General features: G+C 37.7%; 1 protein-coding gene across 6 annotated transcripts in view; it reads left to right on the top strand.

Moving 5' to 3' along the window:
• SRGAP3 (SLIT-ROBO Rho GTPase activating protein 3) overlaps window positions 1-25,321 on the top strand; it is a 268,193-nt gene that overhangs the window by 137,152 nt on the left and 105,720 nt on the right. For all 6 annotated transcript variants that reach the window (XM_031954495.1, XM_031954488.1, XM_031954480.1 and 3 more), the window contains exon 3: window positions 7,059-7,221. In XM_031954495.1, coding sequence (XP_031810355.1) covers window positions 7,059-7,221 — 163 coding nt within the window. The remainder of the gene's footprint in view (window positions 1-7,058; window positions 7,222-25,321) is intronic.

Here is a 25,321-nt window from a genome sequence, read left to right as displayed (position 1 = left end):
TGTTTCTTTCTGTAGTTGTCTCTCTTTCGTTTTTTCTTTTCTTCTTTTTTTGTCTTCCTTTTCTTTCTTTTTTCTGTTTCTTTCTCTATGATTCTTTCTCTTCTTTTCCTTTCTTTTTTCTTTTTGTTTCTTTCTCTCTCCTTCCTTCCTTCCTTCTTTCTCTTTTTCTTCCTTTTCTTTCTCTCTACAAGTCTATCTTCATCTTTTTGTCTTTCTGTCTCTATCTTTCTCTTCTTTCACTCTGTCTGTCTGTCTGTCTCTTTCTTTCTCTCTGTCTGTTTCTCTCTCTCTCTTTCTCTCTGTAATTCTCTGACTCTCTCCTTTTCCTCTTTGTCTCTGTCTCCAGCCAGAAAATTTTAGAGCCTAGCGCTAAGGCATTAAAGTTTTTCAAGCCAGAGGCAGCATAAGTTAGTGGAGAGAACATTGGGCCAGAAATTAAGGTCATTGGGAACAAGTCCTAAGCCTTTCATTCTCACTATGTGACCTTGAATTAGACTCTCCCAGTCTGTTTCCTTCTCTGTAAAATGAGGACTTTAAGTTAGATGCCTCCTACTTTTGAATCTTAGGATATCAGGATCTCTGAAGTCCTTTGACCTAATACCTTAAACTCATTCATTAGATATATTTTTATGTCTCCATTTATTTTTTTATTTTTACTTTTTTTATTAAAGCTTTTTAATTTTCAAAACATATATGCATGGATAATTTTTAACATTTATCCTTGCAAAAACTTGTGTTCCAAATTTTTCCCCTCCTTTTCCCCACCCCCTCCCCTAGACGTATGCCTCTATTTAAAAACTGTTGTTTCCTCCATTGGAATGGGAACTCTTTGAAGGGCAGCATGGTTTTTTCTTTCTATGTATCCCTAATATTTGGGACATAGTACATGCTTAATATATGTTTATTAAATGATTGATCACAGCTGTGTGTACTGAACAGAGGCTGTGTTTGGAGCCAGAGTTGGAATTCCTCTTCCATCACTTAATACTAATGTGAGCTAGGGAAAGTCACTTAATACCTCTAAGCCTCAGTTTCCTCATCTGTAAAATGAAGGAGTTGATATGGAGTAGGAGTTCTTGACCTGGAGTTCTTGCACTTATTTTTAAACAACAATTTGCCAGCTCTGTTTCAATAAAATTGATATCTTTTGTATTTTATTTTGTGCATTTAAAAATATTCTTTTGAGGAGGAAGCCCTAGGCTTCACCAGGTTGTCCAAGGGGCAGAAGGATATACCCAAAGGGTTAAGAATCTCAGGTAATAGATGACTTTGAAGATCTCTTCCAGTTCTCACTTTCTGGTCCTGGGATCATAGCCGAATGGCCCATTTGTGAAGCTGATTAGCTGAGTGAGGTCTCATCAAGTCAGTGAGTTAGGAGAGAGAGTTAGGAGTGTGTTGACTTTGCCAACTTCTTGACTCGGGGAATAAAAATTTCCTTTCAGCAAATTGAGCCAGTTCTGGTTTCCAGGATGGAGCCCTACCTTTAGATGAACCCAAATAAAATCTTGGATTTCAGTAACTCTTTCCTCTTGGAGGACAGAGCCATCTTGGCATTAAATTACTGAGCCTTGCAAAGGATCTCTACCAGCTCCTGGCCTTTTTCTCTTTCAGGAAATTATCAGTTATTGCAGAGAGACTAGCTCAGGTGATTGGTGATATCACTTCTGTAAACAGGTTAGTGAAATAAGCCTGATACCTGATTGCCTTTAATTAACCCTTTGCCCGCCACATTCACCCAAATTTGCTTGGAATGGATTTTGAATCACTTATTGTTTGACTGTTTCACTGCCTTCTATGACTTTTTATGACATAGGATAAAATTCAAAGTCCTCAGAATGGCATTTTCAACATCCTTAGTGACTGGACTTTAGGCCATGGTTCTAACTTTGCCTCTGCTTATTCCTCTGCATAGAATAGCTAAGTTCTTTTTGTCCCTATCTTATTGGGAGAAGAACCCCAAAGTGAAAAGTCAGGAAGCATGAATTCTAATCCTGTCCCTGAAACTTACTTGTCATATGATCATGGGCAATAGTTTTTCTCTCTTGTAACCTCAAATTCTCCTATTTTAAAAATGGAGGGAGATAGACTCTTGAAGGTTCTCACCCTGGAGTGCATAAACTTATATCTTTAATATTTTGATTGTTCTATTTCAATATAATTGGGTTTTCTTCATAATCTTAATTATTGAAGATTTCAGGGGCAAGTCAAATAGAAATGCATTTAGGATCCAATAGAAAAGCAAAACACATCTTCTTGAATGCCATTTACACTGACAAAATCTATGTCTATTTCTGATGCTAAGCAGTCTGGGCAATGTCAATGACTCTCCATTTTCAGTAGACCTTTTTCTTCTAACAAAGAATTATGATTAAGGAAAGCAAATCAAAATGTTGGCCATTTCTGAAAGCCTGTATCTCACTCTAAATCCACGTTCTCCCATCTTTGGAATGGGAAGAGGGAAGGACATGCTTTACTTTCAATTGTCTTGTGACGTCATTCACAACTGGTCATTTATCAGAGTCTGAAGCCTGGAATCAGTTTCCCTTTCTGACATGATCATTGTATGAATTGTTCTCTTGGTTCTGTCTACTTTGCTCTACTTCCAGTCATACAAGTCTTCCTAAGTTTCTCTGGATTCTTTGTATTCATCATTTTTCACAGTTTCATCATAATTTCATGACATCTCAGTGCTACAATTTGTTCTATCAAAGTGTACAGTAGCAAAAGCATTGAACTGAAGGGCACAGGTCTTGAGTGTAAGTATTAGCTGTGCTACTTAGTATCTCTGAGCAAGTCACTTGCCTTCTGTAAGCCTGTTTTTTAGTGGGTTGAGCCCCTAACAAATTCCAGTCCTAGATTCCGTGATGTCCCCACTCCCCCAATTAATGGGCTGTCACTTGCCTTCTAATTCTTGGCTATTAAAAAATTGGTGCTAGAGGTACTTTTGTATCTATGGCTTTGCCTCTATTTCTAGAATATACTGGGTTGAGTTCAGATGGATCTGGGGTGATATATTTGGAGCCAAAAGAGTCTTCGGAAATTATCCAAACCATCTCCCCCCTCATTATTTTACAGATTCTTTTCCATGTGTCATGGCACCCCTCAGGTCTATGGATCCCTTCCCAGAATACTGTTTTTAAATGTATGAGATAAAAACACAAGGATTTTTAAAGAAAATCAATTATATTGAAATCTGCTATTGAAATATTTTTAAAAGTTCATGATACTCTGACCTAGTAACAATAATTGTATAATTGAATCAAAGTGGAAAAAGACCAAGATATGTGCATTTCAGAAGTGAAGGATCCGTGCTTTCTAAATAGAGAGTTCCCATGGAAGTATGGGAAGGATCTCTCCAGTAGATAAAACCTAAGGAATTACCTAAATCATATAGAAATTGAGTTGCTCAGAGTCACAGAGCTGATAAGTATCAGAGATGAGATTTGAGTCACAGACTTCCTAAATTGAAGCTTGTTATTTATGACATCTGTAAATGAGCTAGGAAGAAAATGGCAAACCACTCTTGTATCGTTGCCAAGAAAACCTCAAAAGGGATCACAAAGAGCCGGACAGGACTGAACAACAGTAACAACAAATTTCTTCTAACTTAGGACCTTTCCTTCAAACTTAACAAGCCTGGGAGTGAGCAGGTAAAAAGCTGAAGTGGGAGGAGCAGCCCAAAAAGAGGGGTCTGCAGTGGGATGGTTATGTGGGTCCCTCCCTTTAAATCATAGTTGAGGATGGGAGTGGATGGAAACAGGGCAGAGTTGGACAGTACAAATCATCAAATATTGTCTTGTGAGACATTTTAAGAGGAATTAAAGTTCCAGCATTTCCCCTTCCTCAGGTATATTTCACAGCAGAGGAATCTTGATGCCATAGGGACCAGAGATGTTCCACTAATTCTGGGGCAGAAAGGGTAGTGGGCGTTGCCGCCTCCATGATGACAACAGGTGACATTTACATAGTGCTTTAACATTTAAAATGCTTTATATACATTATTGAATCACAGATTGAATTCTAGAAGGAATCTAAGAGATATTTTAGTCCATTCACCCCATTTCACAGATCAGGAAACTGCCCAAAAAGGTGAATACCCAGGAAGGTGAGGCGACTTCATGGTCTCATAGGTAGTAAGTAGTAAACAAGTCCAAGTCCTTTGATTCCAAGTCTAGTGATCTTTTTGCTTTTCCTCTTAAAACAGGTTCAGGGTATGAACTGAAAGTCTCTGTAGTTTGGGTGGGGCACCATGGAGTAGTGACATAGAGTCAGATAGACCTGGCTTTAAATCTCCCCCTGACCTTACTGGCCCTGTGATCGTGGGAAAGTCAATTCACTTCTCCAAGACTGTTTTCTTATCTATAGAATGGAGATAATAAAACCCATAGCACCAACCTCTATCTGGATGGGCTGATGAGAGCCTCAAATGAGCTAGTGTACATAAAGCATTGGTAAACTTACAAGTGCTGTATATATGCCAGCTATTGTTTTCGTCATCTTACAGATGAGGAGATGGGAGATTCAGTTAGTGTGTGGCAGAAGTAGCATTTGAATATACATCTCTTTAAATTCTGAGTCCAGAACTCAGCACTATTCTACAGATCTCTCCTTTCATGTGGGTCACCACTCCATCCCCCTTCTTCCCTCTCCTCTCCTCTATCTACTAATACAGAAGATTTGGAACTTCCTCTTTCTTCTTAGACTTCTTGGTCAAAGGGAATTGCAGGAAGAGCCCACTTTTGGGAAAAGCAAGATAAGGGACATGAAAGTTTGTATAAACTATCTAAATCTAAGATGGTGGTTATTATTATTTCCTTCTTGGTTAGGGCCTAATGATCAATAAGAAGAACAAAATAAAACATATAGATCTGTCATCATAAGCTGTCCCTCTCCATACTGCTAGATGCTCATAATTTTCAGAGGCTCTGACTATTGGTCTGAGGGTGATTGATCTCATGGATCTTTGAGTCTCTTGAGTTGAAAGAAACCTCTAGGGCTACTTAGACTGTACCTGAAGGACAATATTGTCCACAAAACCCACAATAAGTGATCATTCAGTCTTTGCTTTGAAGCTTTCCAGTCAAGGCAACCCTTTCCATTTCTGGATGGCTGGAATTGTCAAGAATTGTCAAGACTGGGAAATTTCTACCCTCAGCTCTTAATTCTGTCCTTTTAAAGTCAAACAAAACTAGTCTAATCTTTTGTCCACATGAGACTCCATTTCAAATACTTTTAAGAGAATTCATATTTTAGATAAATCTTATCTTCTTCAGCTAAAGGGTTCCCACTAAATCCTTGTATGTCATAACCTTTATCCCTTTACCATACTGGTTGGTTTTATCTTTGGAGCATCACTTGTATGTGTTCCTTTCTCTCATCTGAAACCACTATCCTTTTGGTACAGCATTTTATCACGTGGACTCTTAGCAGCAATCTGCTGGTTCGTTTACCTGTCACAAGTCTCTCCTACTTGAGTCCATCTTTCACTCAACTATCAAAATGATATTCCTAAGCACAGATCCAATCGTGTCATCTCACTGTTGCATCAACTCCAGTAACTTCCTATCATTTCCAGGATCATCTATAAAATCTTCTATTTCACTTTTCAAGATGCAGATTGCTAATAGTGACTTAATAGTTTGTCCAGATTTGTTAACTTAAACTTGTCAGGGAAAGCTGTGTAGTTTAATTCAATTGAATTTCAACTCCCTAATTGTCATTTTTGCTCTGTCTTTTGTAGTTCAGGAATCATTCTCTTTTGAAAATAGACAAATCAGTAGCAATGTAAGAACTGAGTGATTCTGCCTCCTTTCAATAATATGGGTAATTCTACTGTTCTTGGAGGACCTAGAGATTTTCACAGAAGAAACAAACCAGTCAATAGCACTAGAAAGCAAAACCTTGTGTTATAAACAGAACTTATATTATACAACAGAAGGAACTTGACTTTTACTCACTCTAAGAAGCACCGGAAAGGAGAGTAAAAAATGTGAGAGGGATATGTCGGTATGACAATGACTTGAAAGACAAAAATACTACTAGGTCTCTGGAGAGGATATATAGGGTCCCTCTCTCACATAGGATGGTCACAGGATCAGAGAGTTAAGGTTGAAAAGGATTTTCCAAAGTTATCTGGTACAGCCTCCTTATTTTTCATTTTATGAGGCAATCAGGGTTAAGTAACTTGCCCAGTCACACTCTGATGTGTGTCTGAAACTGGATTTGAATTCAGTTCCTCCTGATTCCAGTCCTGGTGCTCTATTGCACTATCCAGCTGCCTTATCAGTTTCTTCTTTACAGATGATGGAACTGAGGACCAAGGTTAAGTTACTTTTTCCAAGGTCATACAGGTAACAAATAAGAGAGCTGGGATTTAGGTTAGATTTTCAGGAGGAAGGACATTGGTGATCTTCATTAAAATGACCTCCCCACTGTACTTTCCAGTTCTGGTTACTATATTTCTTCATATGAGTACATCTTCATAATGAATAAGTTATAGGTAAATCATAAGCTTTTATTCTCCATTTATAATTTTTATCAGTGAACAAGGACCTTCAGTTTCATGCCTATAGAAGGGAAGAACAATCACCAATCTCATTAAATTGTGCTTCTTCTAACACTTTCATTTTCAAAGTTAACAATTCTATTTATGTAAGACCATCTGCCTTCGTTGTGGGCTCTTAGCAATGTATTTACATTTTACAGCTGATGCATTTTACCATAGGGAGTCAGGCTCAGCTGACAGTCCAGCTCATAACTCTAATCCAAACAGAAGGATTTTAACAGGGTACTAACCTTGGGAATAGAGGTGTAAACTGAAGCACAGTTCCCTAATCTACCCATGGCCCTTTCCAGCTGTTGCTTCTAATCTGTAAAGCAAGAAATAACATTATTAGGTTCTAAATATGACTCATTTGTGGATCTCTAAACTCCCCTTTTAAGTCAACAAACATTTATTAAGAATTTACTATGTCCCAAGCATTTTTTTTTTTAGGAGGAAAAGGAACATCTCTAGTAGGCTGTATATTAAACATTGCTTTGGATTTTTTTTTCTCCAGGAAGGATCAATACCTCCTCTCTCCTGTGAATTGTTGGTATCTAGTGTTGAACCAGACCCGGCGTGAGAGTAGGGACCATGCTACCCTCAACGACATCTTCATGAACAATGTCATCGTCCGTCTCTCCCAGATCAGTGAGGATGTTATCAGGCTCTTCAAAAAGGTGAGTGGGAAATCAGTACTGAGGGTATTGGGTTTGTGGAAAAGTTAAAATTTTCAGAACTCTGGTCAACCAAAACTAAGCTAGGAGAGATGCTAGATTATCAAGATGGGAACAGCTGTGGCTAGAGTGAACCGAAAGTTACATTAATGATATAAGTGAAAGTCTCTTCCCTTTTTCTGAAAATAATGTTGCCTCACTGGCCCATTAAACTCTTGCCTTGTATGTCACATACTAATAAATTCAATTATTTACCCATGGGGATTATCCACTTTGTAGATTAACCCCAATTGTTTTAAAATATTAGACTTTATTTCCCTTACTGTGGTAGCTACTCACAATGAATCTGGTCTTCCTTTCCCTATTATAAGTTGATGGGTGCTTAAGGAACAAAACCTAATTTTGATATCAACACAATAAAGTATAATTAGCAAAAAAAATCTGGGAAAAAAATTACATGTTCTAAAGTTAAATAGGCGTGATTTGGGGATAATTTGTTCTTTTCACTTCCTGTATCTAATTTTTTGCCAAGTTTTGTTGATTCTGCCTCTTCAGCTCTTGTATACATCTCCTTTCCACCCCCATAGCTACAGCCCCAAACTAGGTTCTTATCATTCTTTCCAATCCATCCTCCATACCACTACCTAAATCACCTTTCTAAGATCCAGAGCTGATCACTACTTAGAAAATTATCACTGACTCCCTATTGCCTCTACAATAATTTCTTTACAGACTTGCCTTTTGACTACAAACAACCTTAATTCATTTTACTTGCCCTTCCAATATTCTACTTTTTTTAAAAATTTAATAGCCTTTTATGTACAGGATATATACATGGGTAACTTTACAGCATTAACAATTGCCAAACCTCTTGTTCCAATTTTTCACCCTCTTACCCCCCCACCCTCTCCCCCAGATGGCAGGATGACCAGTAGATGTTAAGTACATTAAAATATAAATTAGATACACAATAAGTATACATGACAAAAATGAATTTTGACAAAAAGAATCGACCAAATATTGCTTGTTTGTAAAATAAAAAATGGGTGAAAAATTAAGGGTTGGGAATTCAATTAATGGAGTTTCCCAGGTTCTTTCTCCAGGCTGGTTCAGTTCATTTCTCCATTGGAAATGATTTGGTTGATCTTGTTGTTGAGGATGGCCAGTCCATAGAATGGTCCATATATTTGTTGTTAAGTATATAATGATCTTGGTTCTCATTTCCTCAGCATCAGTTCGTTAAGTTCTCCAGGCCTTTCTGAAATCATCCTGTTGGTCTTCACGAACAAAGTTTTCCATTTTTTAAACCAAATTTTTCAGCCATTCTCCAACTATGGACATCCATTCGTTTCCAGTTTCTCTACTACAAAAAGGGGCTACAAACATTCGTGCACATACAGGTCCCTTTCCTTCTTTTAATCTCTTTGGGATAAACCCAGTAGTAACACTGCTGGATCAAAGGGTATGCACAGTTTGATAACTTTTTGAGCATAGTTCCAAACTACTCTCCAAAATGGTTGGATTCGTTCACAACTCCACCAACAATGCATCAATGTCCCAGTTTTCCCGCATCCCCTCCAACAATCATCATTATTTTTTCCTGTCATCTTAGCCAATTACAAGTGGTGGTATCTTAAGTTTCTTAATTTGATTTCTCGATTAATAATGACGGGTCTTTTCATATGACTAGAAATAGTTTCAATTTCATCATCTGAGAATTGTCTGTTCATATCCTTTGACCATTTTTCAATTGGAGAATGGCTTGATTTTTTATAAATTAGAGTTAATTCTCTATATATTTTGGAAATGAGGCCTTTATCAGAACCTTTGACTGTAAAAATATTTTCCCAGTTTATTGCTTCCCTTCTAATCTTGTCTGCATTAGTTTTGTTTGTACAAAAACTTTTCAGTTTGGTATAATCGAAATTTTCTATTTTGTGATCAGTAATGATCTCTAGTTCTGCTTTGGTCATAAAGACCTTCCCCTTCCACAGGTCTGAAAGGTAAACTATCCTATGTTCCTCTAATTTATTAATAATTTCATTCTTTATGCCTAGGTCATGAACCCATTTTGACCTTATCTTGGTGTACGGCGTTAAGTATGGATCAATGCCTAGTTTCTGCCATATTAGTTTCCAATTTTCCCAGCAATTTTTATCAAACAGTAAGTTCTTATCCCAAAAGCTGGGATCTTTGGGTTTGTCAAAGACTAGGTTGCTATATTTGTTGACTGTTTTATCCCTTGAACCTAATCTATTCCACTGATCAACTAATCTATTCCTTAGCCAATACCAAATAGTTTTGGTAACTGCTGCTCTATAATATAATTTTAGATCTGGTACAGCTAAGCCACCATCATTTGATTTTTTTTTCATTAATTCCCTTGAAATTCTTGACCTTTTGTTTTTCCATATGAACTTTGTTGTTATTTTTTCTAGGTCATTAAAATAGTTTTTTGGGAGTCTGATTGGTATAGCGCTAAATAAATAGATTAGTTTAGGTAATATTGTCATCTTTATTATATTTGCTCGCCCTATCCAAGAACATTTAATATTTTTCCAATTGGTTAGATCAGACTTAATTTGGGAAAGTGGCATAAATTTTGCTCATAAAGTTTCTGATTTTCCCTTGGCAGATAGATTCCTAAATATTTTATATTATCAGTAGTTACTTTAAATGGAATTTCTCTTTGTAACTCTGACTGTTGGATTTTGTTAGTGATATATAAGAATGCTGATGACTTATGTGGGTTTATTTTATAACCAGCAACTTTGCTAAAGTTGTGGATTATTTCTAATAACTTTTTAGTAGAATCTCTGGGGTTCTCTAAGTATACCATCATGTCATCGGCAAAGAGTGATAATTTGGTTTCCTCATTGCCTATTCTTATTCCTTTAATCTCTTTCTCAGCTCTTATTGCCAAAGCTAGCGGTTCTAATACAATATTAAATAGTAACAGTGATAGTGGGCAACCTTGTTTCACTGCAGATCTTATTGGGAATGGTTGCAGTTTGTCTCCATTACATATGATGCTTACTGATGGTTTTAAATAGATGCTGCTGATTATTTTAAGGAAAAGTCCATTTATTCCTATACTCTCAAGTGTTTTTAATAGAAATGGATGTTGGATTTTATCAAATGCTTTTTCTGCATCTATTGAGATGATCATATGGTTTTTGTTCATTTGGTTATTAACATGGCCAATTATATTGATAGTTTTCCTAATATTGAACCAGCCCTGCATTCCTGGTATAAATCCTACTTGATCATAGTGTATTATCCTGGAGATGATTTTCTGTAGTTTTTTTGCTAATATCTCAATATTCTACTTTTTAGCCAAACCAGCCAGCTTGCTGTTTCTTAAAGTTGATGTTTTCCTATTTATATGCGTGGGGACGGTTTTCTCTCTCATGACTGGAATGTATACTCATTTCCATCTCTTAAAATCTCATTTTTCAAGCTTAAAGTCTTAGCTCAGGTATCATTTCCTATAGGAATTCCTCCAGGAATCTCCAATTTATTAGTATTTTCTCCATCTTCAATTTGCCTTGTATTTTCTTAATCTGTGTATGTGTTGTATCTTCACTCCATCTTGCATCCCTCAAAAGAAATATATAAAAATCTATTTTGTTAAACCAAGCAATACACTGAATGTATCTAATAGTATATGTATTATTCTATGTCATAATCCTCCACTCCTACAGTGAAAGGTAGGAGTTAAATTTTGTCTTATGGTCAAGCTATTATTCTTTGTCTCTCTCTCCCTCTCTTCCTCCCTCCCTTTCTTCTTTCTTTTCTTTTTCCCTTCCTTTCTTTGACACTATTGTAGTCTTTGCATATATTACTTTGCTGGTTTTGATTACTTTGATTTGCATCAGTTTATATGTCCTCCTAGACCTTTCTGAATTTTTTCTATTCATTGTTTCTTATGGTACAGTGACATTCTATTATTTTTCTTTAGCTGTTCCCCATTTAAAGGAGATTGGCCACAGTTTCATAGCCTTTCATTCATATTTCAATACTTGAAAGCTTTAAAATTGCATTTTTATTCTAATATAGACTAACTTTTTCATCAGATTTCATAGTAGTTCAGAACTGGGCGCGGGTGGGAAAAGGAATAATACCCTGACAGTTTTTAAACCCTGCCTCAAGTTGACCAGGGCATTGATTGTGGGAAGCTAAATATAGTTATAGTGGCTTTTTTTCCCTGCATAGATGGTGTATATGTATTCATTCCATCAGTTTCTTTGCCTTTTTTTTTTTTTAAAGCTAACAGTTGGTTAAAATCTCATTAGTTTCCTTCCACCATGGAAATATCAGATCACAGGGACTGAATTCCTTCTTTCCTATTGGTGATATATGTTTTTCTGGGTTTGTATGAATGAAGATGAGATCACATATCCTAGGGATAGAATGACTCTTATCTCTGCCCTTTCTCATCTCCCCCTTGCCTTGAAAGATGTATTTACAGGGACATCCTTTTCTTTTTAACTCATCACCTTTCTTCAGATGACAGATTTAGGAATAATGGGATGATTTGATGAACAAGGAGCACATAGGAAAAAGGAAATCCAATTTAAAGTATAATCAACATTCTATTACCTCCAGCTGGATTATTCACACTGCATATTATTCTCTGCATGTTTTTTAATATCAAATTGACTTCCACAGGCTGGTCTTTGTGCTTGAGATCTTTACCTGCTTGTCCTCCAAACCCATTCAGACTTAGTGTTTCCCCTAACAAATATGTGTGTGCTAAAGTGGAGATTATTCTGGATTTAGCATCATTAAAACTGAGCTTGAGTTTAGCACCGATCCCAGCTATCGAAGAGTTGTGGGAAGCTAGAAAGGACCCAGAGGCATCTGGACCAGATGAGGAAACAGGGCCCAGGGTGGGCAAGTGATTTACTCCAGGCTACATAAGTAATCAGAGTCACAGGTAGGATCTGATTATATGTCCTCTGACTCCTGATCTATTCTCATGGTACATGCTGCTTGGACAAGCCACTTCAATCTCAAGCTTACTTTCCTCATCTATACCATGGGGTTAATTATGTTTTCATCACTCACTCATGGATTGCTATAAGAAAAGTGTTTTGTAAATTATAATGCTCCTAATATAAATGTAGGTTATTACTAAAAATAATTTAGTACTAATTAGGAAGGCTAACTCACTTAGAAACAGAGATATATAGGTATATATGTGTGTGGTCTATATATAAAAAGATATATATTATATATATGTGTATGTATATATGTATATGTACATGTATATATGTATGTGTGAATATATAAGTATATGTTTATATATATCATATATATTTATATGTAAAATATATATGTGTGTATATATATGTATATGTATACATATATGTATCGATGTCTCCCTACTTAGTCCTTCCCATTCAAAATATATTGAGTCATATGAGATAGTATATTCCAAATTAAAATACTATATAAATGCCAGCAATTATTGTTATGGGCAATGAAGTGGCTTTAGGTTTAGAGTCAGGAAGACCCAAATTCAAATCTTACCTTAAATTCTTGCAAGCTGTGTGACAAGTCACTTAACACTGCCTTAGTCTGCTCATCCATAAAATGAGCTGGAGAAGGATATGGCAGACCGCTTCCTGTATCTTTGCCAAGAAAATCCCAAAAGGGGTCATGAAGAGTGGATATGACTGAACAACAACATTGTTATTATCGAAATGACTCCTAAATATCTGCTAATTTAAATTATACAAGAGGCAGCCTGTTGTAGTGGAACATGTTAAACTTAGAGACAGGAGAGACTGAGGTTTAAATGTTTCCTCTGATGCTTACTACCAGCCGTGGGATCCTGAGTGAGCCACTTAACCTGTGTTTCATCTGTAAAATATACAGTATGTCCCTCTTGGGTTACTGTGATAATCCAATTAGATGATTTATGTAGAACTTTTTTGCCATCCTAGAAATGTCTGCTATGACTGTTTTTGGTACCTCTATATCCTGCCCCCTCTCCTCCAAATTCAAGCACAGACAGTTAAGAAGTATTCACATTTGGATGTAAGTAGATGGCACAATGGGTAGAGGGTTAACCCTGAAGTCAAGAAGACCTGAATTTGAATCCTGCCTCAGATTCTAGCTGCATGAACCTAGGTAAATCACTTAACCTTTTAGCCTTAGTTTCCTCATTTGTAGAAGGGGGATAATAGCAGTACCTATTTCACAGAGTTCTTGCCAGGATCAAATAAGTTAACATATGTCAAGTGCTTTGCAAATCTGAAAGTGCTATGTAAACACTAGTTATTATTAGTATTTGCCAGACCTTAAATTGATATGTAAATGCCGGGTGTTATTATTTTATGTACCTTCTTCCCCCCCCCCCCCATCTCCACACATAAGCACAAATATTTGAGAAGTAGTCACTTTTGCCTCCTCCACATCTTTGACTTCTGGTTCTTTAGGGGATGGTGAGGTGGGTGCTAGTAAAGTTCAAGGGAGAAAAATGCCTTTTCTCTCTTTCTCCTTTCCTCTTTCTTTCCTTCCTGCCTCCCTCCCTCCTTTCCTTCTTTCCTCCCTCCCTCCCTTCTTCCCTTCCTTCCTCCCTCCTTCCCTTCCTCTCTTCCTTTCTTCCTTTCTTCCATAAATTTTATTGATGTCTTTTGTTTAACATCCTCTAAATTTCTTCCCATTTCCCTCCCCTTGTCCTTTTCCTTCCTTAAGCGCAGGCAGCCCCTTCCCCCAAAGGCTTTTCAGCAGAGCTGAGCTGTGAGCTGGGTGAGATAAATCTTTTGGGCGCTCATTTCAACTGACAGGGGCCTAGCTTGTGATGAAGGTTAACAGGGCGGAAAATAATGAAAAAATGTCCACAGCTGGGCCCCTGGCCTCCTCATTATTGAAACAGTCCCCTAAACAAAGGGAAATCTAAACCCTTGGAGCTGACAGGGGAACAGATCTATCAGCCTCGGCTTATGTCTCAGAGCGCTGATGCTTCTTTGTATGGGGGATCAAGGCCTTTGGAATCGAGGGACCAGGACTTCTCTCTGGGTCCTTATTATCTCATCTTGAAGATCTCAAAGCACTTGACCCTCCTTCTGTTTATAAATACTCCTTCTTACCTAGCTGGTGAGCTCCAGATGAGTCACAGAGGTAACTTGGTCTTGGTCAAGGTCAAGTGCCAGATCAATGAGGATTCTGCTCATTTGTCTCCCCACCCTTCATCTGCATTATTAAACAGTATTAATGTGTGGAGTTGTGCCTGGCATAGAAGAAACCAATCATTTTAGTGCCTAAGATTCCTTATGAAAACTCTGCTTTCCACCTCCTACAAATATTGCCTGCCACACTCCCCCAGGCTGGGGTCCCACAGGCTTCGGTTGTGTGTCCCTTGACCACAGAGCTGGGGTCAGACGAGGTGTCTGGAGGGGGTTACTCCTGGAGTGGGATATCTGGTCCTGAGGCTTCCTCCTGCCTTTGCACCGAATCATTGATTTTGAGAATTGGCGGAGGCCTTGGCGCCATCCAGTCCAACCATTGCGCTTTGCTTTGGAGGCGGCTTCTGCCAGACAGCTGAAGGCTTGCCCAGATCACTTTGGGAGCAAAGCTGCCATCTTTCAGGAATGCCTTTCCTCCAGAATATGATATTTCCAAATAGAATATAAACTACTTGACAGCATTACATGGTATTCTTAGTGCTAATACCTTGCCCATAGTAAGTGCTTAATAAATGTTTATTGAAATAAACTAACCTGTGACTAGGAAGCTAGGTCTCTTGACATCCATAATCTTTTCACTGTATCCTGATACAGCTCAGTTCAAGTTTACTTAAATAGTTTCCTCCAATTTCTCTCCCCCCCTTTTTTTTTAAATAGGCCAGATATTATAGAAACTAAATTATAGAAACATTTCCTAGATTAGTCTGGACAAATGTTTTTGACCATAAATGGGAATCTCTCTTTACACAACAGATGTGTTCCTAAGAACTTTTGTGTCAGTTGATTGGGAAAAAAAACCTTAAAACAAAATCAAACTTATTTTATATATTTTATGTCTGGGTGGATCCACATCCCATCCATTGTTGATCTCCCTCCCCCGCTGCAGACCATCAGCCCTCTATGTCTTCTCATCCTGTTTGGATGGCCTTTCTCTACATCTTCCATATGGGATCTACCCCTGGTGCTAGAGTCATTTTTCTGATTTTTTAAAATAAAAAGCAAATCATAAATTGAATCAAATTTTAAATGCACTTGGGGAGTTTGCTTTGGAAGGAAGCTTCAGGGCGAATTGTTTCCTAAAGCCAAGAATCTTCTGGTAAAGGAGTCGACCTGCAATTGATTTTTTTCAAAATGTTGTTCTTGTACATTGTTGAGCCCCACCTCAGCAAAGCCAAGGATTTCAGTCAATCATCTACAATGACTGACTGCCTACTGTGCGCCTAGGAGGAAGTTAGTCCTAGGATATGGGATGAAAAGAAGTGATTTTTTAAAAAAAAGTTGCCCAAGCCAAATCTTTTTATAGCTTTATTAGACAATTTTCCCTTGCATTGTATCACTTCATTTTGTGAAAATCAGGGGCAGCTACATAGTAAAGTAGAAAAGAGTGCTGTGTCTGGAGTCATAAAGGCTCATCTTCCTATGTTTAAATCTGACTTCAGACATTTACTAGCTGTGTAACCCTGGACAAGTCACTTAATTCTGTTTGCCTTGGTTTCCTCATCTGTAAAATGAGCTGGAAAAGGACATGGCCAATTGCTCCAGTATCTTTGCCAAAAATTTTTTCAAATCCCCAAATGACTTAACAACAATTAAAATGTGAAAATCATGGTGGGGGATACATATGAAAAATATAATAATGCCAATGATAGTTGGTACGGCAGATAGACTGCTATGCCTGGAGCCAGGAAGACCTATAAATCCTGCCTCAGATGCTTACTAGCCCCCTGAGCAAGTCACTTGTCAGCTTCAAGTTCCTCATCTGTAAAATAGGAATAATAATAGCACCTACCGCCCACGGTTATTTTGAAGATCAAATGAGCTAATTTGTAAAGCACTTTCCAAAGCTTCAAGTGCTATAGAAATGTTAGGTATGATTGATTGTTATTTTTACCTTATTATAATATTGCTTTACAAACATAGCTTTTTTCTCATATATTTAAATCTCACCTCAAGTTCCTCATCTGTAAAATGGGGGTGATAACAGCACTATCTTCCAAGAATGGTTTTGATGATAAAATATTTATAATTTATACATTTATTAATAAACATGATTAATCTCATATAATATATAGTGAATGTATTATATGAATATATTAGTATATCAATACCAGATCATATTAATTATATAATCCAAATGATATGTTATAATTAACCTTTATGTCAATATGATATAATTAATAAATAGTATTAATTCATAACTATAATATTATTAATAGTAGTTAGCATTTATGTAGCACTTGAAGTTTTTCAAAGCATTTTACAAATATCTCATTTGATACAATTTTATAGATGAGGAAACTGTGGCAGCAAGACTTGCCTAGTTCAGCTCCTGTGTGAACCTAAGTTTGAATTGAGGGAGTATATCTGGTTCCAAATCCAGTACTTTATCTATTGTACTATACAATCTTTGCCTTCAGGTAGCTTACATTCTTCAAGGCTCCTGTTTGTGACATGGAAGTTTTGGGCAGTCTATTGAAGCCCATGGGCCCCTTCTCAGAAAAATGTTTTTAAATGCATAAAATAAAATTATAAAGAATTATAATAAATGATAATAATCAAGATTTTAAAAAATCAGTTTCATGTGTGTCAAATTTAAAAGCCCTCTGCAGGGCCAGGCTTGTTTTTGTATATTTGGGATCCCTATTTCGAAGGAGGCTGAGGCTAGTGGATCTCCTGAGCTCAGGATTTCTCCTTCTTCTCCTTAGAAAGAAGGGGGAACTGAGTTCCAAGCATTGCACGTACTGGCAGGAATGGCCAATATGTTGGCTCATTTTGTTTACCTTTTTTCTCTGGAGCATTCTGTAGCTGCGGAGTCATTGGGGGATGTCCACAGTACTGAAAACAAAAGACCTCAATAAAACTTAAAATTAAAGAGTACCGCTTAGCCCAGAGGCCACTAGCTCGTTGCCCAGCTCTGTGTTCCTTACCCTGCTCTTGGCCCAAACGGTGCTGCTACCTGTCACTAAGCATGTGATCCCAGCTGCAAAAGCATCCAGCGAAATTCCGGCTCCTGCCCTGAGCGCGTCCAAGGCTGCCCATTTAAACCCCTCTCCTTCTTGTCCCCAGTTATGTTTTCTTCCCCCAGCCTCAGTCTAACAATAGCGATCCATTATTCTCTGCTCTGGTGACTATGGAATTTAATTACTTGTTCTGGCAGTGAAGTGAGTTTGATTGTTGGCGTCGCTAGGTTCTGGCGGGAGCGCTAATGGGCAAGGGCTCTCACTGAGAAGAAAGGGCCTTTTGGGAGGTTGGTGTTTAAACAATGGCCATTCAGTGTGTGGCAATGGGGACTCCTTCTCTACCGGGTTTGTCTTCCCTGCCTTGGAGATGTTCAGAGTCCGTCCTGAAGCGAATTGATGCTTTTGTGTGTAGTAATTGCCTCACTTTGTAGCCAAGATCAAAAGCCTTGGTGGCCTTGGATTTGAGGCCAGGTTTGGTTTTTACAGGAAGGGGGAGAGTTTACATGATGGCAAATTCAGCTCTGTGGGTGAATGGGGACATTTGGCCTTTAGATGCAATGTAAGAGACAAGAACCAAATGAATCCAAAGAATCGGATTAAACAAACAAAAACAAACAAAAAAACTTTTGGCTGTTCCCAAATGTCACCTGGTAGAAGAACTAAAATATGAATTGGACTGTTAAGAGAGGATAAAATGACATTTAATTCAACAAACATTTTATTAATCACTTGCTATGTGCAAGGCACTGTGCTAGGTGCTAAAGATAGGAAGATGAAAAGGAAACATTTTCTTTCTGGAACTTAGTTTTACCAAAGGATAAAACATGTACACAGATAATTAAATTCAAAGTATAATTAATAAGGTAATTTGAAGTGGGGAAGAACATTAACAGCTGGGAGGATTAGAAAGGGCCTTCATTAGTTGGTGTGCCTCAGCTGGGCTTTGAAGGAAGCCATGGATTCTAACAGGCAGAAATGAGGAGGGAGGGAGGGAGGGAATATATCCCAGACATGGAGGGGAGGGCTGCACACCTCTGCAAAGCCCATCAGAGAGATAGAATTAGCTAACAGATCTGTTTGACTGGGATGGAGATTATATGAAGTCAACCAAATAATAAACGGTTATTTAAGCACCCACTATGTCGTAGGCACTGTGATAAGTAGTCTCTGCTCTTAAGGAGCTTAAAATCTAATGGGGAAAAGAAAGCTGGAAAGTAGGGGTAAGGGATTGAGGGAGATAATATGAAATTAAACTGGAAAGATACGTTAAAGGTTTTAAAAACAAGTTTGCATTTTACCTTAGAGCCATAAGACTCATTGAAGATTTTTTTTTAGTAGGTCAGATCTATATTTTAGGATTACTAATTTATCCACTGTGTGTAGAGAATGGATTGGAGACGAGGAGAACAATTAACAGCAATTGTGGTTATCCAGCAAAAAATTAGGGCCCTAAAGAGAACAGAAGTGTGAGGGGAGAAAAGGGAAATGGATCTGAGAGATAAAGTACACATGGAATCAAGACTTGGAAACTAGTACCTTCAGAGAATGTTAAAACGGAAGGGCTCCAGAGATCAACTTTTCATATAATATAATCATAATCTCTAACATTTATATATTACTTCAAAGTTTGCAAAGTGCAGTGTTTATATTAACACATTTGATCTTCATAACAACCTTATGGGGGTAGGTGCTATTGTTATCCCCGTTTTGTACACAAGGAGACTAAACCTCAGACACTTTAAATGCTTTATCCAGGGTCACAAAGGTAAGTAAGTGAAGCACTATTTGAATTCAGGCATTCCCAATATCCTGAGTTCTATCCACTCAACTACCTTGCTGCCCCACGTAGATCATCCAAGTATTCTTGGTCACCAGGTAACCATGGTCATAAGATGTCTGCCTTAGAAACAGTTTCTTAAGGTAACCGACCCATTTAGAGAAAGATATCTGCAAAAATGTTAATCCTGCAAGTTTGGATTCAATGACTATGAAAATGTGGATAAGTGATATAGAGATACAGTGATTTGGTTGCTGAGGGAAAGAAAGGTTTCCATCCCTTTTCAATTCCCTTCACTGAAATCCCTGTGATTTTCAAGTGCTACAAATCATGGTAATGGGAAGCAATTGAGAAGAAATGAATGGGAAGGTGAATTTAGTTCTTTGGATTGAGTATTTGAACCCACTGTTATGAAGCTCTCCATAGAATAGATGTCTCATTTTGGAAGTAATATCAAGCTTCTGGTACTTCCCTAACCTCTCCCAGAATTCTCAGAATTCTTTTTGAAAACCTGTATGTTTTATTCTCCGCATGCTTCTACACCCTCTTAGGACATCCAAAAGAATGTCTGTTATGACTTGTGATGGCTCTTGAGAAGTCATAGGAACCAAGATGGAATAAAATTTAATTACAACAAAGGAGAAGATGAATCTGAAATGATTTCTGAAGGATTAACCTTGGTGACAGAGGGGACAGTTTGCATTATTTTAATTCATACTTTGTGCCAGACACACAAAGACAAAAACATGATCCCTGTCTTCAAGGAACTTATATTCTGCTGGGATCTCTAATATATATTTACAGAAAAATTCAGCGTGCATGCAAAACAAATACAAAATAACTTTAGGAGGGGGGAAGAATAAGGAATAGGGGACAGAGAAAATGGAAGATCAGGAAGGGCCTCTTGGAAGAACTCGAAGGAATTGAAATTGAAGGAAGTTCAATATTCCAAGAGGTAGAGGTGTGGAAGGAATGCCTGTTTGGCTGGACATTAATTATAGTCTGTACATTAATTTCTTTCAATCAGAAACTGGAAAGAAAAGATTTTTGAGAAATTATATTGAAAATGTATGAATTGGGATTCTATTTGCAGCCAGTCAGTTTAGTCTTGAGTAAAAACCTTTAAAATAATAATGAGATTTCGTTGGTTGAGTATTACTAGGTGGTAAATTGAGATTAGGGATCATTTGCCCCCCATTCTTGTATCCTCTAGATCATAAATAAACAAATGGGTAAATAAACAACCAGATAATAGCAGCAGCAATAATAACCAGCATTCATTTAGCATTTTAAGGTTCATAAAACACTTTGAAAATATCTCATTTGATCCTTACAACAACATTGGAAAGCAGGTGCCATTTTTACTCCCCTTTTTACAAGTGAGGAAATTGAAGAAAACAAGTGAAATCTTGTCCAGGGTCACACAGCTAGTAAGTAAAAAGTCTGTTCTTCCTGAGTGTATGTGGGAGAGAGGGAAGGAGGGAGCAGGGGAGAGAAGGAGGGAGGGAGAGAGTGAGAGACAGAGACACATAGAAATAGAGACAGATAGAGAACGATTGTATTATTGAACTCAAATGAAAATTCAGAGAAGTATGTAAAGGGTGTGGAGGACAGGAGTTGAGGGGCCTAATGTCTTCCATCTTCTCATGAAAGATGGAGAGTTAAGGTCTTTAGCTAAAAGAAGTCTGGAAAAGGCTTCAAACATTTTCCATAGGCAGCTTCAGGTAAAGGTAAAAACAAAGGGATTTTTGAGTGGAGATGTTAGCATGAAATTGTATTGGGCCATATAGGAAATATTTCATGGGGATGTAGTGGGATGCTTGATATTACTTAAAGTGGAAGATTTTGTTCTTCCATGAAAGCTTTCTTCAAGTATTTGAAGGACCCTCATGCTTGGCCCCAGAGGGCAAAACTAGTATTAAAATATGAAAGTTGTGAAGAGACTAATTTAGGTTTGTTATGAGCAAAAGTTTCCCAGCAATTTGTACTTTCAAGAAATCGATTAAAAGTAAAGTAATATATGGGCAGTTACTTGTTGCCCACAAGAGGATCACAGCCTTAGAGCTAGAATTTAGATCAGAGACCAGAGGTGAGAATTTAAAGCTCCATGACCCCTGATTCTGGAGTCAGTGGGGGTTTTGCCCCCCCTGTAGGATACTGCAGAGGGGAATATTGTTCTAAAATGGATTGGATTAAGCAGCCTCTGAGGTCCTTCCAACCCTGAAATTTGTGATTCTGACTCTGGGGTTTTGGGAAACAAGTGTCTTCTAAAGATAAATAACTGTTGATAAGAGTAATCCTTTCCTTATATGGCGCTATATCATCTAGCACCTTTGCTGTTGTAAATCACCTAGACTCCAGGAGCCTTAGCATGGAGAAGACCATCAAAAATAAAAAAAAAAAATTAAGAGAAAAGCAGCAGAAACAAGAAGTTTAAAGAGGAATGAAGTGACTGGTCAGTACACAGACTAGAAGGAAAGAAGAGGGCTTTCCTATGGCTGGAGAACATCTGGTTAAAGAGTTTTTGTCTGGTGTGCTTTTCACTGGAATGATGGAGAAGATGTTGGGAACTAGAAGGCGGCATCAGTGGAGTTGGATTGGACACATATGAGAAGGCATAGAAACATGTCTTTATCTACCAAATAGAACACAGCAAAAGGGCATTATAACTTGAGATTTAGCTCGGTGCTCCTGAAACCATGGCTTTGACCATTTTACCCCTTTGCTGTGATTCTGGTTTTTGCCTTTCATTGACTCCTGAACCCAATTGCCAACTTGGTGACTGGCATTTTGGATTATTCTCAGTTGTGGATACTCATGTTACACTGTCCATGACATGTCCAGAAGCTTTGGTGGTTAGAGATTTGGGTCTGGAGTCAAGAAGACTTGAATTCAAATTCAGCCTTAGAAACTTACTAGTCATATGACCATGAACAAGTCATTTACCTATCTCAATTTTTTAAACTGTAAAATGGGGATAATAATGGCATATCCCTCCCAGGGTTATTGTTATGGAATCAAATGAAATGGTAATTGTAAAGTACCTTAGCATAGTGCCTGGTACATTATGTAAATGCTACTATTACTTTAAATTATTTATTTAATATTTTTCCCCAATTACATTTAAAACAATTTTTTTAACATTTATTTTTAAAATTTTTGAGTTCTAGATTCTTTCTCTTGTCCCTATTCACAATTAAGAAGGCACATATGAAGTTTTGCAAAACATTTCCATAAAACTCATATTGTGAAAGAAAACAGATCTCCCTATTGAAAATAAAAACCAGAGAGAGAGAGAGAGAGAGAGAGAGAGAGAGAGAGCGCTTTAATCTGTATTCAGGCACAATCAGTTCCTTCTCTAGGTATGGATAGGATTTTTCCTCAGAAGTCCTTTAGAGTAGTTGTGGATCATTGTACTGATGAGAATAGCAAAGTCATTTATAGCTGGTGTTCCCAGAACATTACTATTACTTTGTACACAGTACATTTCACTTTGCTTGAGTTCATGGAGGACTTGCCAGGGTTTTTCTGAGTGCATTCTGCCCATCACTTCCCATAGAACTATAATATTATGTCACACACACATGCCACACTTTATTGAGCCATTCTCCAATTGATGGGCATTCCCTCAATTTCCATTTTTTTTTGCCCTGATAAGAGTAGCTGCTGCTGCTACTACTATTACTGTTACCACCATCACTACTACTACTTCTTATTCTTTTTTCTACTACTACCACTACCACTACTACTTCTTCTACAACTACTACTATCACTATCACCACTCACCACCATCACCACTACTACTACTACTACTCTACTCCTCTTCCTACTACTCCTACTTCTCTACTACTGCCTCTATTACACTACTACTATTACTACTACTACTACTACTACTACTACTACTCTAGTATTGCTATTACTACTACTCTAGTATTGCTACTACTACTGCTGCTACTACCAATACTATTACTACTACTCTACTACTACTACTGCTGCTACTGCTACTACTACTGCTATTACTATTACTCTACTACTACTACTGCTACTACTACTGCTACTCCTCCTCTACTATTACTATTACTATTACTGCTGCTACTATTACTGCTACTCTACTATTACTACTACTCTACACTACTACTATTATTACTACTATGCTACTACTACTACTATTACTACCACTACTATTACTACTACTGCTACTATTACTACTACTCTACTCTTCCTTCTCCTCCTCCTCCTCTACTATTACTACTACTACTACTACTACTACTACTACTACTACTACTATTACTACCATTTCTATTATCACCACCACTCTTACTTGTACCTTCTTCCTTGCAGATAATGCTACCTCTTTTTCTTGGAATCCCTGCCTCCCTTCAAGACTCAGTGTAGGTACCACCTCCAAGTGGATTCTCCTAATTCTCCATTATTAATGGTCTCCCTTCTCCTGCCTCTTTCCCCCAATAGATTTGTATTATTTTGTACATAGTTTCCATTTATTTTAGATGTATATTAAAAAATAAATTATTTCCCAATCCCTCTTCCCCCAAGTAGAATGTAAGCTCTTTAAAGATGGTTTTAATCCTTGGGTCCCCAACATCTAGTGAATGCTTGACAAACAATGGGAGCCTAGTGAAGGCAGGTTGAGGTGAATGGAATTATTTGTGCTTGGGATTCTGGTGAGTCAAACATTAAGGAGATTTAGATGGATATTTTGACTAGTGTAAGCTTATTGAAGGGCAGGCACCGTCTTTTGTCTGTTTTTGTATCTTCAATACTTAGCACAGTGCCTAACTTATAATAGGGGCTTGATAAATATTGATTGGTCAATTGGGTGTGATTCCAGTGTCATCTTATGATGAGGAAAATGAGAGCTCTAGACTTTGTAGCATAGATGTTTGAATTGGCAAAGTTACATCTGCCCTGTTGTTTCAGCAAATTTGATGCAAATGAGATAAAAAAGCAGTTAAAGCTGAGGAGGTTAACATGGCATATTGTGTTAGTGATGCAGAAATCATGGAGAACTGGTAGTTCTCCTACTACAGCAAACAAATGAGAGATACAGAGAGAAGCATTCAAGTAACATTTTATTGAGGAGCAGAAAAATCACTTAGTAGAAGGCTGTCTCCATCTTCAACTGAATAATTTACTTTGCAAAAAGAGATAGCAGATCTGTAAGAGGCAGCGCATCTTGACTAAGCTTCGTCTCCACACCTATGAGTGAGACAAATGAGTCATTTTTAAAAAGAAATCAGGTAAATCAAGGATTTATTCCAAAAAGCAAATTCCAGGTTGTCTTTAAAGGTCAGTGTTGTGCTCATCTCCCGTATCATCTAGTTCTAGAGTTCAAAGGGACCTTGGAGGAGATCTGGTTCAACTCTCATTTTTTCACTGGGGCCTTGAGAGCATCAATAACTTACCTTTTTTTTCCAGTTACAGAAGTAAGATTTGAACTCAGGTGCTGTGATTCCACATCCAGTGCTCTTCCCATTTAACCACAGTACCTCCTGACTTAACAGTGTTTATTAGCACAATAGTGTTTACTTGCGTTATCAAGATTAAATTTTGTTCTTTGTATGTTATTTGCATAGGATTTAGAACTGATGAGATCTGGCTCAAACCTTTCTCTATTGAACAAGGTTAGGAGGTTTCTCCAGCCCATCCAGGTAATAAATAGGACAGCTAATGTTTACACCTGGGTCATGATCATCCAAATACAGTGCATTTCCCACCATACCATACTACTTTTAAGGATGGAAAGTATGCAGTGTGGAATGGATAGGTTCCACCCACAAAAAGCTGAGTGTTTTTCAAGACACTTAAAGGACTCCTTTCCAATATTCAGAAACTCCCGGACTTTTCCAGATAGCTGAAGTCATAGGGGTATCAAACTATCTTCTCTACACTAATCTTAAAGCCGTTCTTTGCTTTCTTGGGAATGCTTATTTTTAAGCTTTTCTGAAAATGAAAGGGAAGGCTCCAGGAGTAAACATAGTCCATGAAAAATGTTTGGCGTAATTACAAGGCAAGGAGGACAACAGCCACAGAGGCTGCCTCGGCCCATTGTTAGTCTTAGAGGTAGGCGTTGGGGTGGCCTACTGCCAAGGACAAATGATGAGCCATTCTCCAAACCTTGCTTGCTTCTTTGCAATATGATATTCCAGCAG

This window comes from Sarcophilus harrisii, chromosome 1, assembly GCF_902635505.1.
Source record: "Sarcophilus harrisii chromosome 1, mSarHar1.11, whole genome shotgun sequence".
In the NCBI taxonomy this organism is placed as follows: Eukaryota; Metazoa; Chordata; class Mammalia; order Dasyuromorphia; family Dasyuridae; genus Sarcophilus; species Sarcophilus harrisii.
This window is presented reverse-complemented; position numbering and strand designations above follow the sequence as displayed.